Below are 15,452 nucleotides of genomic sequence, written 5' to 3'. Positions count from 1 at the left end.
ATGTATGATTCGCGAGCAGGGTGATTGTTTATTTATATTTGACCGCGTCGCATGTATGATTCGCGAGCGGGGTAATAGATGCATCTATGGTTCGCGCCATTCGACCCTCTGGCAGTGCACAATTTAAATATTGTTGGATCGGACCGAACGAACTCGGCATGATTTGCGCATGCTTGTAATGTTTGCCTTGAGATTTATGAATGTTGATATTCGTTCTCCCTGGCCTGAGATAAATGTATAAATGATGAAAAGGAATCTGGAAATTTCCTATGAAAGAAAGATTTATTTATTTGCTTTATTCTATTGAGTTGCAACCATGTTTATAAAATCTTTGATTTATTATATTATTGGAGTATTATTATTGGACCACTAGTAAGTGTCGAAGTCGACCACTCATCTCTACTTCTTCGAGATTAGACGGGATACTTACTGAGTACACGTTATTTTCGTACTCATGCTACACTTGCTGTGCATTTTGTTGCACAGGTACAGGTATTCCTAGCGGCCTACTGGGCGTAGCAGCATGGATGATACAGAGACTAGGTGAGCTACATTTCTCGAGGCGACCCGCAGCCAGTGTAGTCTCCTTCAGAGTATTGTGCTGTATTTTTATTCCTGTCCACTTTGTATTCCGGACAGTTACTGTATTTTATTTCATTCCCTAGTAAACGCTCATGCACTTGTGACACCGGGTTCTGGGATGACTATGGGGTATCTTGTATCAACTTCTTAACTTTTATATTTAACTGAAATGATTACCTTTTTCTAGTAAAATTGAAGGAAAATCATAGTCTTCAAAATTATTAAAATAAGAATTTAATTAAGTATTTTGGTTGGCTTGCCTGACAGCGGTGTCCGGCGCCATCACGACCCTTAGTGAATTTTGGGTCGTGAATAAAAATTGTCTGCCCCGTTCAGCTAAACCCCTAACCCTAACCAATCTGTTCCACTCCCTTAGCGGATCGGACTGAACCGGGTCAAACTGGATTGTCAGTGGGCTGGCCCGGCCCGGCCCGGCCCGTTTAACAAGTTTAAATTTTCATACTATTAGTATCTCATTGAATCCTGAGTACCCCAGTGCTCTAACCCTCCATTCCTTTAACTTTAAAAACCCAACAACAACAGTGAGTCGTCCCATAAAGCAACCCCATTTTAGGCCCCTTTTAAAAGAGCCCTACCATAATACCACAAAATCGTAGTCCTAGTTGATTTAAAGCAAGGAAACAAACAAAAAGATTGTAACTCTGAACTCCATTGTGAGGTCAATCTCCAAGATTCTTGCTGAGGCCAAAATGCAAGTAAGCTCTCATCTCCGCTTAATGTTTTTCTATTGGTTAACTTCATGAGTTTATTTTATTTGTGATTTGTGGTTTTTCTTAGCAGGGGAGCAATTATTACTTCATGAGGAGGAGCCATGTTCCAGCATTTGGTAGCTGGGACTGTAACGATGATTCCCCAATTCCATTCACACAGTGCTTTGAATCAGCTAGGCAAGCTGATTTGCTTCGTTGCAGCTACTCTGAAGACCGTGATTTATACGTCGCCGGCGATCTTTACCAGAATGATATTGTAACTCCGATCATGATCGTCGTTCCTCGTCGTAAGGTAATTACTACTCCTATTAACTAATTCTGTTAGCCTCTATTGTCCTTTACCTCCATTTTAAGACTTGTAGTAGTAATTATTAAGGAGGGAACAGCTTTTTGGTGTGTAGTTAAACAGAGAGTTGAAAACGAGGCACAACATGTGAAAGCATTAAATGTTTTTAGTTTTGCTACTTTATACGCATGTCTTCTGAAATACTCTTCATTAGTGATGAAGTTCCTCATCTTTTAAGAATTTACGCTCTTTCAATTTAATTCTAAGGCACAACAAATTTTTTTTTTATATTTAGAGTCCGTTTGGTTAAGTTGGAAAAATTATTTATTTTGAAAAGTCTTTTTGTTCAATAATGCTTTTTGAAAAAGTACTCTTGAAAATTAGTAGATTATGTTTGGTTAATTTATTTGAGAAGTACTTTTTGTAAAATTGAATAAGCAAATTGTATTTGGCTGATCTTTTCAAAAAGTACTTACTAGAAAGGACAGTAAAAGTTTGTTTACAATTAACATTATTTAAAAAGAAAATATTCAAATTTTTATTATAAAATAATTTAACTAATTTTTTATTTTTATGTAATTAGAATATAAAATATGAATATATAAAAGATATAATATTGGTAGGTTCATATATGCTTACAAGTTACGTGTATGAAAATACTATTAATTCTTGAGAAAATAATAAATTAGGTAGTATTGCATTATGTCAATTATATTATATGCATGCACGCAACAAAAGTACAAATAAATAACAAACTGGAGATCATATAATGATGATATTTTATAAAAGAAAAAATTATACTTTATGAAGAAAGTGCTTGAATCTAGTGATTAGCCTCTTTATTTACAAAGAGTAATAGGAGACCAAGAAAAAAAAAGAGAAAAGAAGAGATAAAACATATTAGAGAAATTATTCCAAATGAAATAAGAGAAGAATAATAAAAATATGGTAAAAATAGAAACGAAAAGAAAAGATGGTAGAGATTAAAAAAAAGAGTAAAGGTTGAATTAATACTGGATAATTTAGAAAATATAATTTTATGGTACGAATATTTTTATCCTGAAAACATTAATTTTCTGCTTTTGCTTCTTCTTTCTACAAGAAGTTAGAATTTTTGGCTTTTTCTAGAAGGAGCTGAAAAGTACTTTTTTATTTTGGCTAAATAATAACTCATATTTCCAAGTAAGTATTTTTTTTTTTAATTAAAAAAAAAAAAGCGTTTTGGCCTTTCTGGATCTTGGCCAAACATACTACTCATTAATAAGTTCATTTGAAGCATTTAATGACCTAGGTCTGTTGACCATGGGGATGTGATTCTTTTTGGGATAGTATTATTGCTTTTGTGTTACAGTAAACATGTTTTTATTAAACAGATGAAAGCAAGTAATGAAGCAGTTGGAAAAGCAGGAAAGGACACGTGGGTGGTGTGTGACTATGAGTATGATGTGAAAGAAGCAGCAACTCCAACTCCACCACCACCTAAAAGGGCTGTGGATGAAGATCTCTACAAGATTTCCCCTGATTTGCTCTACGCTAAGCCTAAAAGGGTATGCCATTCTTCTCCTTAGTCACTTTTTTAATTTGTTTTATCATTGCTTTTTAATCACTTTTTCCCCCCATCACGTCCCATAGTTAGAGGGTACTTGACCTACAAAGTGAAAATGATCGCCTTATTTACTTTTCTTGTTCACACAAACTGAATCTTTTTCTTCTTTTCACTTTCAAAGTTTTAATAAATAGAATTTAGCCCCATTTGAATAGTAAATTCTGCCGCTAGTAATTTGTAGTCTTTTAGCTTTCTTTTGTGTGTGTACGAAATACAGATAAATATAATTCTTGTTATACGCAAATTTTGGTTCCGACATTACAATCAGGTTGCAGTACGCATGAAAGATCCAAAAGAACTATGCAGTAGCAATTATTGTCGTCATTTTATAAAGAACAAAAAAAAAAAGTTTGAGTGTCCTAAATCTAGTTAACTCCATTGTCTAAGAATATGTTACTACTTATCATATATAACAATTTTTAGTATATGATACCTTCAGTTTCTTTTGCTAACCTTTTTCTTTTTATGTTGTTTTCCTAACTCTTTGTAGATAGGCATTAGGGGTTTCTTTTCAAGCTGCTTACTGCCTATTTGTGCTTCTTGATTCTGAAGAAGCTTGCAAACAAGAGAAATTCAGAACATATAGGGCTTACTGGAAGGGTAGCTAGTTTCATTGTCTATACTATAAAATTAGTATATAGAGGTATTTTCTTGGGGATTTTTAAGCAGTAGTAGAAAGTGGCCCAAAAACAGATAGAATGTTGGCAAGCCCAAGAAGATAAATATCCATCATTATATTATGATGATCACTGAGAAGCCTTCTTTTGTCTCTACTCTATTTGCTAATTAAGTAGTATATATGTTTCTTTTTGGAAGTATTTGGATGTCCTACTCCAACTGAATTAGCGTTTCGCTTCTGTAACTTGAAAATATCAAAGAAGGGGTAGTATTGGAATAGGGATTAAAAGGCTAAGATTACTTTATGAGAAAAGTATTCTTCCCTCTGCCTTTTCTTTTTTTATTCTTCTATGCTTTTCTTTTCTGCAGAGACCTTAATTGACAAAACTAAAATCTGCTCAAATGTGTTATTCATTCTTCTAATTCCTACTACTAATGCAATATTGCTCACAAAATCTTACCTTATCAAAAAAAAAAAAAAAAACTCGAATATTGCTCACTAATTAAATTTTCAAAGAAAGGTTACCTCCTTCAACATATCATCGAAATCATGCGCTATTGTAAATTGCATCAATTAAGTTCTGGTAATTTACTAGTTGTCGAGAAGTGTTTCTAAATTGGAAAAACCAAAAGGGGGGAGAGAGAAATAGAGGGGCTTGCATGGAAAAGCAACTCAAACTTCTGGCGAGTATGGTCAACGACTCAACGTACAAAATTCGTAAGCACGGGCTTAAAGAACAAAGCCTAAGCCATATTATCGTCTTTTGCTAAAGTTTTTCCTTTCTGATATGTTTTTTTTTCTTTCGCTAAAAGAGGAATGAAGGGTATTAGAAGGAAATAATTAAAGGTGATATGAGTTAAAGCATTGAACGAGTTGAAATGCGGAAATGCTGAAAGGAGAAGTAAATTAAAGTGCATGGAATAAATAGTCTCTATATAGTCGACATGGATGCGCCTTTTGGTGAGAGGAAATGCTTTCTGGTCAACACGAATGCGCCTTTTCTTAGACGAGTTCCATGTAGCATACATTATATAAATTCTCAATCTTTATTGTTCACTGGATAGACCAGTGGGGAAGCCACATGGTCATGAGGTGGTCAGTTGACCATCATTTGTCGAAAAATTATATTGTATATATACGTATAATACAACATTTTAGAGGTATATAATATATATTAAACACCCTTTGCCGGAAAAGTTATTTTCACTTCTTTCAAATTTGAATACCTTTGGGGAAATTTTTAGCTTCGTCACTGGGCTAGACAACCAGCACTTGACCGTCAAGTTGTGCCAATATTCAGCTCATCACTTTGGACCTGTGGCTGAATCAAAATTTTCCCGAAAAGTGTATTTTCGCAAGAACGTAAAGTTTTAGTTAGCTATAACTATTACAAATAGTTGACTCACTATTTGCAAAATATTTGAAAACGCAAGAAACATCCAATTCATGGATCTTGCTTGTTTTAACAGCGCGCATAATTACTTTATAGATCTGTTAAACTACGACAAAAGCTGAATTTTAAGGCTCTAAAGAAAGCATGTGGGAGGACCATTAAAAAGGGTGAAGTCTCTTGAATTTTCGTCCCCGTTTGCTTTATTAGTATAACTTTAAACTTAATAAGTGTTGTCCCCTCGCTTGTCCCATGGGTAACAATTTTAACTTTTGACCTTAAAGTTCTGCCCATGAGGCAAGTGAGGGTCAAAAGTTAAGAATCACCCTACTAAGTGTTAACTGCTCGAGATAGAAGCTAGCTCAAGCTTTTGCTTGTGCAGCTATGGAGGTTACTGTGGAGGGAGAGAGAGAAGATTCTAGAAGAAGAAGAAACAGAAATTGGAAAATGAACCTCAAACTCTATTAACAACCGGAAAACAATGTATATGCATATCCTAATTAATCAACTAAAAGTTGAATGTCTAGACTAGCCACTTTACATCTAACTAACCACTTTACAATATACTAGCCACTTTACATCTAACTAACCATTTTACAATATACTAGCCACTTTACATAATTAAACAATAATCTCAATACCCCCCCCCCCCTCCTCAAGTTGGTGGTGTGGAAAACACTGCCAACTTATACAAAGCTGCTGAATGCTTGACTCCTGTTAGGGCCTTTGTTAGAACATCTGCAAGTTGATTTGTCGTTCCTACATGATGCAATGAAATCAGACCCTCCTGCAGCTTGCTTCTTACAAAATGACAATCAACCTCTATATATTTGGTTCTCTCATGGAATACAGGATTCCTGGCTATATGCATGGCTGATTGGCTATCACAAAACACAGCAATAGGCTTGGGAAAAGGTGCTGTAAGTTCTTCAAACAATCGACTGAGCCACACCAGCTCTCCTACTACCTTTCTTAAAGCTCTGTATTCTGCTTCTGCAGAGGAGAGGGAGATAGAGTCCTGCTTTTTGGATTTTCAACTGATTGGACTGCTCCCCATCAACACAAGGTAACCACTTACAGATCTTCTGGAATCTGGGCATGCTGCCCAGTCTGAATCACAATATGCCCTGATTGTATAATCTTGATCTTTAGATAGGAATATGCCTAAGGTGGGGTCCTTCTTCAAGTATCTGAGCAGATGGAAGGCTGCTGTTAGGTGAGGTTTTCTGGGGTCATCCATGAATTGACTTAGGTGCTACACACTGTAAGCTATATCCAATCTGGTATTGGTGAGGAAGTTGAACTTTCCTATCAGCTTTCTGTAATAAGTGGGATCTGTCAACCTTTCACCTTCCTTGGCTTTAAGTTTTACAGTAGGGTCCAACGGAGAATTGAAGCTGCTGTAATCCATACATTGGTACTCTTTCAACAAGTCAAGAGTGAACTTTCTCTGGGAAACTATTACACCATCATCTTTGTAGAGAACTTCCAATCCTAATAAGTAATGCAGTCTGCCCAAATCCTTTATTTTGAAACTATTGTTCAAGAACGTTCTTAAATCTGTGATTTCTACAATATCAGTCCCTGTGACTACAATATCATCAACATACACTGCCATGTAAATAGTGGACTGTTCAGTTTTCTTGTAAAATAAGGAGTAGTCATACATTGAATGTGCATAGCCCCTTGAGCATAGTGCTTTAGTTAGTTTAGCATACCATTGTCTACTTGCCTGCTTGAGGCCATATAGAGACTTGTTAAGTTTGCAAACTAAGCTTGGGTTGTCAATTGCCAAACCCTGTGGGACTTCCATGTACACTTCTTCATTCAGATCCCCATGTAGGAATGCATTATTTACATCTAGTTGTGACATGTACCACCCTTTCTTCACAGCCATGGCTATTAAAGACCTCATAGTTATTATCTTAACTACTGGGGAGAAAGTTTCTGTGTAGTCAATTCCAGCTTGTTGGGTGTATCCCTTTACAACTAGCCTGGCTTCGAGTCTCTCTACACTACCATCTGCCTTGTATTTTATTTTATATACCCACTTACACCCTATGGCTTTCTTCCCAGCAGGTAAGGGAACTAAGTCCCAAGTGTGATTGGCATGTAATGCCTCAAATTCTTGGGTCATAGCTGTTTGCCAAGCAGGATTCACAGCTGCCTCCTCATAAGATGAGGGCTCACTGTCACTGCAGATATCTCTCACAAGACTTTGACTTTCAAGATTCAGGACATCAGGGGTGATATGGTGGCTATTGGAAAATAGTGCATTAAGAGAGAAAGGTGCAACAGAGCTAGTGTAGGCAACAGATGGTCCAGTAGAGTTAGTGTAGGCAACAGATGATGTTGGTTTTAGTGTAGGGAGTGAATGTAAGTAGTCTTGTAAATATGCAGGTGTCTTATGTGGTCTTTGTGATTTTCTTTGAATAACAGGAGTATTGACAGGCTGGTGGATTGTTGATGATGAAGTATGATCTGAAGGTTGAAGTATGTCAGACTATGGCAAAGGACAGGGTGGATTCTCAGAACTAGTGTGTGGACTCTCAGAACTAGTGTTTGGTTCAAGATGCTGGGATTGGTTGTGTATGACACTAGGGCCATTATCACTTTCATAAGCAAAGTCAGTACCTTCTTGAATTTTATCAATGAATGGAACAGTAGTGAATAGAAGGAAAAGAAGAATTATCAGGACATAGAGCAAAGGGAAACATATTTTCAATAAAAATAACATCCCTAGAGACAGATATCCTTTTAGTGGCAAGACTCAAGACCTTGTACCCTTTGACTCCATAGGGATAACCAATGAATATATGTGGAGATGTTCTAGGTTCAAACTTGTCTCTGTGCACTTTTGGTACAGATGGGTAACAGAGGCACCCAAAACTTCTCATATGAGAGTATGTTGGTCTTTTGTTATGAAGTAGTTCAAAGGGAGATTTAGGGTGGCTATGGGAAGAGGGTAATCTATTTATGATATATGTTGCACATAAAATACATTCACCCCAGTATCTTACAGGTAATTTTGATTGGAATAGGAGTGCCCTGGCAGTTTCTAGGAGATATTTGTGTTTTCTTTCCACTATGCCATTCTGCTGGGGTGTATAAGGGCAAGTCCTTTGATGGATGATGCCTTTGGATTAGAAAAACATATTTGCTTCTATACTGGTGAACTCTGATCCATTGTCAGATCTGATTGTTTTGATTTTTGTGTTAAACTGGGTTTCAACCATAGAAATAAATATTTTCAAGACTTGTAATGCATTGCTTTTCTATGAAAGAAGGTTGGTCCAAGTAGACCTACTATAATCATCAACCAATGTAAGGAAGTATTTGTAGTTATCATGGGTTGTCATATAGTAAGGTCCCCATATGTCTATGTGCAGAACTTGGAAGATTTTTGTGGAAAAGTTTATTTTCTGGGGAAATGGAAGTCTTCCTTTCCTGGCCATTGGACAAATAGAACAAAGAAAGGGCTGCTTTGGAGAAAAGAAAATTGGGATAGAGGTAATCCCTCTCATTTTGACAAAGGGTACATGCCCAAGTCTATTGTGCCACAAAACATTGACATCATTGCTATATGATACACAGGAATTCAAACTAACATTTGTATTATTCAAACATGGAACATTTACATGTGAAGGAAGAGATACACACTTATTTGTAGACAATGAACTATGTACAGATGAATCAATGTGACAATGTGAGTTGTGTGTGCAATGAGCCTTTCCATCAAGGCAAGAAAGAGAATTACTAATAGAAGAACCTGAATACTTGTTTCTCAGACATTTTGGGCAAAGAAGATATAGCCCATCACAAGCTTTACCAATCTCCAGAGGCCTCTTCATTGAAGGGGCCTGCAGAACACAAAGGTTATTAGTGAAAGCCACTAGGCTTCTAGGATTCACAATGGTCAGACCATGAATAGAAATGAGATTGTATCTGAATGAAGGTACAAACATTACTTTATGTAAAGTGATGTCAGGCACAAGAGTTACACTACCAATTTCAGTTACTTTCACTTTGTATCCATTTGGTAAAACAACTAGGAGAGGATAGGGTAGTATTATAATATTGGTTAATAGGGATTTATTGAAGGTCATATGGTTGGATGCCCCTGAGTCCAAAATCCAAGAATCAGCCTTATTTTTGAGACCTTGACATGACAATTTACCAAAATCTATAGAGGAAGTGCAGACTATTATACCTGCAAAGTTCACAGCTCCATTGGTAGAATTGTTGGCATTTGCATTCTCTCCTTCATTGCCAGCTTGAAAGTGTTGAAGCAAATTAAGATTTGTCCATAATGCTCCTTTGACAGGCTGATATTTTGGTCCGTGTTCAAATCATTTTGTTCTGCTCCCTTGTTGGGTAACATTTCAGAAGAGTGATCTCCATGCACATTGGCCACTATTCTCTTTCCCTTATTAAAGTTCTGGTTGCGATTGAAGCCCTGGTTCTGGTTGAATTGTTGGTTTGGATTGTAATTTTGATTGCGAGGATATCCAAAATTCTCAGGGTAGCCATGTAGCTTAAAGCATTTGTCCTTGGTGTGCCCTGGCTTCTTACAGTAATCACATGTAGGTCTCCCCCTTCCTTGTCCAGCATGATTGTTGTTGTTAGGTGAATAGTTGGTCCTGTAGCTATTAGGCCTAGAACTGGTAACATTCATGGACGTTGATTCAATGAACAGCTGAGTATGTGGCTTGATTTCCCTCTGTTTCTCATCTTGTATTAGGAGAGAAAAGGTTTGAGCGATATTAGGTAGTGGGTTCATCATGAGAATACTACCTCGAATCACAGTGTAAGTTTCATTTAAGCCCATGAGAAATTGTATTAGTCGCCTATCCTGTTCAGCTTTGTAAAAAATTTCCTTTGCTCCACAAGTACAATTACATGTGCATTGGCATTTCTTGCTCAAAGTGCTCAATTCTTCCCGGAGCTTCTTCGATTTGGTGTAGTAACTGGTAATATCAAGAGTTCCCTGAGATGTGTCGTTTATTTCCTTTTGTATTTGATACAGTCTGGCTCCATTCGTTTGTTCATACCTATCTTCCGGTTCGATCCATAACTCCATGGTATCATTTGCATATTCAACGTTGTCGGCTATCTCCTTTGACAGGGAATTAAGGAGTCATATTTCTACAATTTTTTTGCATTAAACAGGATTAATTGTAATGAAGGCTCGATAGAATTTCCTTATAATTTCATTTTCTGCGCTCACTAGTGAAATCTTCTTTTTACCTGTAACATAAAAAGTACAAACTTATAGTTCAAACTGAAGGAGGTTACACGTATAGAATTAAGCTATGATCTTCACTTTCAAAACCTTCTTTTTTCGAGTGAAATTAATGCCCAAATACTACTAAAACTTTCATAAACTTATCTTTTACTTAAACTTGGAATGCATTTTTCCCCCTCAATATCAACTCATACTGTCCAAATGAATGCGTGTGGGAGGGCCTAAACCGAAAAGAATTTGTTGACAGAAAGTAAACAAAAACTAGTGAATAATAATTTCAGTTGAATAGACAAAATTAGGCATGAAACAAAGTAAAGCTTTGAAGATTAACATTTGTTCAATCAACATTGTAGTGGCAACTGGAGGAGAAGGGAGCAAACCCATTCCAAGTAGGACTACGTATCCTTCAAGGCCCAACAGAGTATTCTTTGGCAATCCATTTATTGTAGTATACTGCTTATTGATTGATCAATCATTTAGGTCGGAGAAAAGAACACCAATCATATGGTGTTTTTAGCCTGTTTGGCCAAGCTTTTTTTTGGGCCAAATTTGCTTTTTTTGGCCGAAAGCACTTTTGGCCGAAAATTGGGGTGTTTGGCCAAGCTTTTGGAAGGAAAAAAAGTGTTTTTGAGGAGAAGCAGAAGCACTACTTAACACTAATTACTGCTCAAAAGTGCTTTTCTAATTAATTAGTCAAACACAAACTACTTCCCACCAAAAATACTTTTTTTAAAAGTACTTTTGAGAAAAGCGATTCTCAAAATAAGCTGATTTTATTATTATGGTTTTACAACCAATAACCAAAAAAAAAAAAAAGCAAAAGCACAAACAAACAACACTTTGGACAGTTTTCAACTTTCTACTAGGAAAACTCGAAGGGTACGTTCCTTCCGATTGTCTTTTTCTTTTCTTTTTTTCTTTTGGGTAAAAGGACGAGAGTTTGATTCATTATTACATTTCATGTTCTCTACTGTATCCATCTCTACTGATAAAGGCAGCATAACTCTACATGCTTTCTTCGTATATATAGCGTTCGTGTTTATCTACTGACTGTAAATATAATTCTTCATTTATAGTTCTGACTTCTGAGACATCGAACTATCTCAAATTGCTGTGTAATAGTTTCAAGTTCCTAAAAGAATTTACAATGATTTTGAGAAATAGAACGTCGCACATCTTTCTATCAGATTGGACTATATTGGCATCACAACCGCAAAACAGATGTCCTCTCCCCACTCCTCAGCTTTAATAATCCAGTGCCAATCACGTTAAGTTGTGCCATCGCAATTAAAAGATGGATTATGAAATGCAAAAACTTGGGTACTAACTTTTAGCGGATAACACTTCTTATCTCCGGATAACAAATTCAACAGTGGAAAAGATTATGATGGGAAATACAGATCTCTATCGCCGAAAGGGCAACTCTGCTCTCCGTTCTTAAGAGGTCACACTATCCCTATTCCTAGCACGCGTGTCGCATGCAAGGCCAAGTATTATATAGAGTCAAAATGTCAAATACTACTGTGCCCAAGTATCAAATAAAGCTAACAATAAATCTTTCTCCGGATTAAAAATTTACCACTGAAAAGATTATGACTCGAAATACACGCAATCGCCATAAGGGTAACTTCGCCTTTACACAGTATTTTAAAAGGTCTTTTATTCGTACTCTTTTAGGACGCGTGTCCGCATGCAATACCTGCCATACTACGATATGGCCACCTAGTCACCAACAGCCACCTGTTAATTAACCATTGACCCATGCCTTGCTGCCACTACCCAAGGAAACATTTCATTAGTTAAAAGTCTCTCACACACTTCTTAATATTATTATAATGAAAGATGAAAAGATAACGTTATAAAAGAACGACATTATCTTCAAACGAGGAACGAGCAATAAAATCACTACAACAGCATCTGATTCGCGTTGCCCCATCAAGTAGAGAGACCAACTAGAGTGGCTGACAGTCGATAATAATACCTCTTGCTTATTCAGCTTTTCAAGGCGAAGTGTATATGGTTTTGATGAGAACCCAATATTTTAAAAAGACTGATTATCATAAATAGGATAAAAAGCGACTAGATAAGGTCAATATTCAGAAAACATACTTGTAATTATATGCCAATAGAAGACAGCTGTGTCAGAGTTAAATGGTGTCCAACATTTTCACCGTTCAAAAGCAACAGATTCTGTCAAACTAAACCTGCCTAATTAACCTAATCCATCCACGCTTAACAGCGACATAAAAGTTTCTTTTACCGCCTAATAACAAAAGAACCGGATTCTCCAACAAGCTGACCCTAACAAAAGTACTGAACTACTGATATCCATTATCACTCGCACTTCTTGCTGGGAGAGCAGATGAGCCAGACGTTGCCATAAGGATCCTTAAGCTTGCCAACGCGTCCACCACAACAAGCCCCATCACCCTCCGCTATTTCACCCTCAGAGACAGCACCGGCAGTCACGGCCTTGGCCACAGCACCTTCCACATCCTCTGTCTCCAAGCAAAAAATGCATCCACTTGCAGTCTTGACACTGGCCAAAAATAACGAAACTGTCACAACTTGCACAAGAAATCGCCAAAACAGCATAATAAATGATATTTTTCCATTACTGAGTGAGCTATACAAATGCACTTCATTTCAGCTTTAAAAGATCAAACTCCATAAGAAAACTGTATATTAAATGGGGTTATATGATGAGATTTCAAAATTTCTAAAGTGCCTTTAGAATGATTGTCTTTGAATTTTAAATCCAAATTTTCTTAAATACAGATACCACAAGTTACTGAAATGGAAAAACATGGGCATACACTGGATGAAATGGCAAAGCATAAACAGATCTCGTGAAGTCAATAACCTCAAACCGAAAAGCAGAAAAATATCAATTAACGATCGGAGAAAAACTTTACGAGATTATCATGAAAATAGGCCCTACCATGGAAAAATCCATTAACTAAAGACCATAGCGCGTTGATAAAACAAAAAGCCAGACTCAATCTAGAACAACTTCAGATAGAGAAGAAAAGTACACGAGGAATACGACTACGAAAACAGACCAAAATAACGAGACTAATCAAAGGATAAAACAAAAAGAAAGGAAAATGATACTCTGTTTCATTGTATAGTTGTACGGCACTATTACTATTTAAAAAGTCAAGAGATTTTCTATTTTGCAGATAAAATTTTATCTTATATTTTTAAAAGTATTTTAATAAAATTTGTAAATTATAGTAACACTATTACCCAGCTTTTTATATACTAATTTAATTTTTTTAAAATATGAAGTCAATACTAACACGTTATGCTTTCTATAATACACACAGTCGACAAATATTTAGTCTAAGGAAGACGAGCTAACAGAAAAAGCTTAAATAAAGCAGCAAACAAAGTAGAGTTACATATTTCACAAAAACCGGACATAAAAGTGAAATAATAGAGAAAAGCTCTACAGTGATAACATATTTCGTTGAACGTACAACTTTTCAAGCAACAAATAACGGAAGCATAACATACATAGCAACATCACAAAAAATGTAGATCGTAAACACAAAAAAATAAACAAAAAAATTTATGTATCGCATCGTATAGCGTAGATCTAGAAATAAAACAAAAAAGGAAAAGCAAGCCATTAACATGCAAAGAGAAAAGTAAAATTCGAAAAAACGTACGGAGCAGAAGAGTCATCAGTGAGGTCGGAATCGGAAATAAGGAAAGTAGTGGAACCGAGTTTGAGTTCAGCAGAGAGGATGAGAGGAAGCTCCTGCTCGGCCTTCCTTTTCGGATGATTCACACGGTTCACTTCCTCAGCACCAAACGCAGCCTTGTAGAACTGCACGGCATCTCCAGCCTTAGGTGCCTCCACAATCAGCTGAGGCTTCATCGCCGTGAAAGTGACAGTCACAGCCTTTGCTGTTCCGTTCTCGGCACCTCCATTCTGAACCTCTTCCGCCATTGAAACAGAAAACCCTAAGAGAGAGAAAGTTAAAGAAGAAGAAGAAGAATAGTCGAAAGAAGAGAGAGGAATTAGTAAATGCAAATGAGATGTGGATAATTGTGCAGGTATGGGTGGGGCATATATAGGAAGCGAAGAATCGTTGCGCTTTACAAGGGTAATGTGGGAATTAAAATGGTTTTCCTCAGCAAGTTTAACCTTGGTTTTTATACATATTAACGCATTTGCCATTGCCCGTTTTTGAAATTGGTTGGGTGACGAGTCTTAAATGAAGAAACTCTTAAATGAATGTAGTGATTTCTTTTTGTCCTCTTACGCAACGGCCATTGCTTAATTTGCTTTGAAGCGTTTTGATGATTCGGGTGCAGAAAAAGGTATATCACGTGTCAGCAATGTTACTGGGTCGTCAGTTTGCAAAAATCAACGTGCATGCAATTTTCCTCGGCAGAAAATAATTTGGGACTTTTTAGAAAATCAACTTCTTTCCAAATACCATATATGTCCCTGTTCTGCTCAAGTAGAAAATCCCTTGCTAAAAGGCTGGTGGGACACTTCGCTGCGTCCCTGCTGCATGCACTCTGGCCATATTTCTTTCACACGCCAAATGGTTGTGCATAAAATTATTTATTTAGGGGTTATTTATGTTGAAAGAGAGAAGAGGAAAATCTCAGAGATGAACTGCTCTGTGTATTGAAGTAAAATGAAGCAGTTGGTTCTTATATTTGTACAACTCTACTATATATAACACAGCTCCTAACTGAATTAATTAGCTAGCCTATTGTAACTGTATAACTACAATTGCTATGTACAATTTTCATTGCTATGACTAATTTCTACACTCCCCCTCAAGTTGGATGGTGAGAAGATATTTATCATCCCCAACTTGCCAACCATTTCACTGTGCAATTGTTTCCCGAGTACCTTAGTCAGTATGTCTGCAATTTGGTTCCTGCTTGAGACATGTGTTGTTTTGATCAACCCCTGTTGCAATTTTTCTCTAATAAAGTGGCAATCAATTTCTATGTGCTTTGTACG

The 15,452-nt window shown here is 36.6% G+C and overlaps 2 protein-coding genes across 4 annotated transcripts; one reads left to right on the top strand and one right to left on the bottom strand.

Annotated features, from left to right (window-relative positions):
- Positions 1 to 1,086: 1,086 nt before the first annotated feature.
- On the top strand, positions 1,087 to 4,151 carry LOC109240120. 3 transcript variants are annotated; one of them, XM_019406747.1, is made up of 4 exons: positions 1,087 to 1,298; positions 1,384 to 1,605; positions 2,973 to 3,146; positions 3,700 to 4,151. In XM_019406747.1, exons 1-4 carry the CDS (start codon positions 1,293 to 1,295, stop codon positions 3,811 to 3,813), a joined length of 516 nt encoding a protein of 171 aa, XP_019262292.1. In that variant the 5' UTR covers positions 1,087 to 1,292; the 3' UTR covers positions 3,814 to 4,151. The 3 variants fall into 3 exon arrangements, with proteins under 3 accessions (XP_019262292.1, XP_019262291.1, XP_019262293.1); XM_019406746.1 differs by having other exon boundaries at positions 1,381 to 1,605; XM_019406748.1 differs by having other exon boundaries at positions 1,381 to 1,605; positions 3,696 to 4,020.
- An 8,397-nt stretch (positions 4,152 to 12,548) lies between these two features.
- On the bottom strand, positions 12,549 to 14,526 carry LOC109240119 (uncharacterized protein At5g48480-like). The gene is made up of 2 exons (XM_019406745.1): positions 14,134 to 14,526; positions 12,549 to 12,998 (listed from the first exon to the last, which is right to left on the bottom strand). The coding sequence occupies exons 1-2, from the start codon at positions 14,415 to 14,417 to the stop codon at positions 12,794 to 12,796; spliced, it is 489 nt and encodes a 162-aa protein (XP_019262290.1). The 5' UTR covers positions 14,418 to 14,526; the 3' UTR covers positions 12,549 to 12,793.
- Positions 14,527 to 15,452: the final 926 nt, after the last annotated feature.

Source organism: Nicotiana attenuata, unplaced genomic scaffold (assembly GCF_001879085.1).
Source record: "Nicotiana attenuata strain UT unplaced genomic scaffold, NIATTr2, whole genome shotgun sequence".
In the NCBI taxonomy this organism is placed as follows: domain Eukaryota; kingdom Viridiplantae; phylum Streptophyta; class Magnoliopsida; order Solanales; family Solanaceae; genus Nicotiana; species Nicotiana attenuata.
This window is presented reverse-complemented; position numbering and strand designations above follow the sequence as displayed.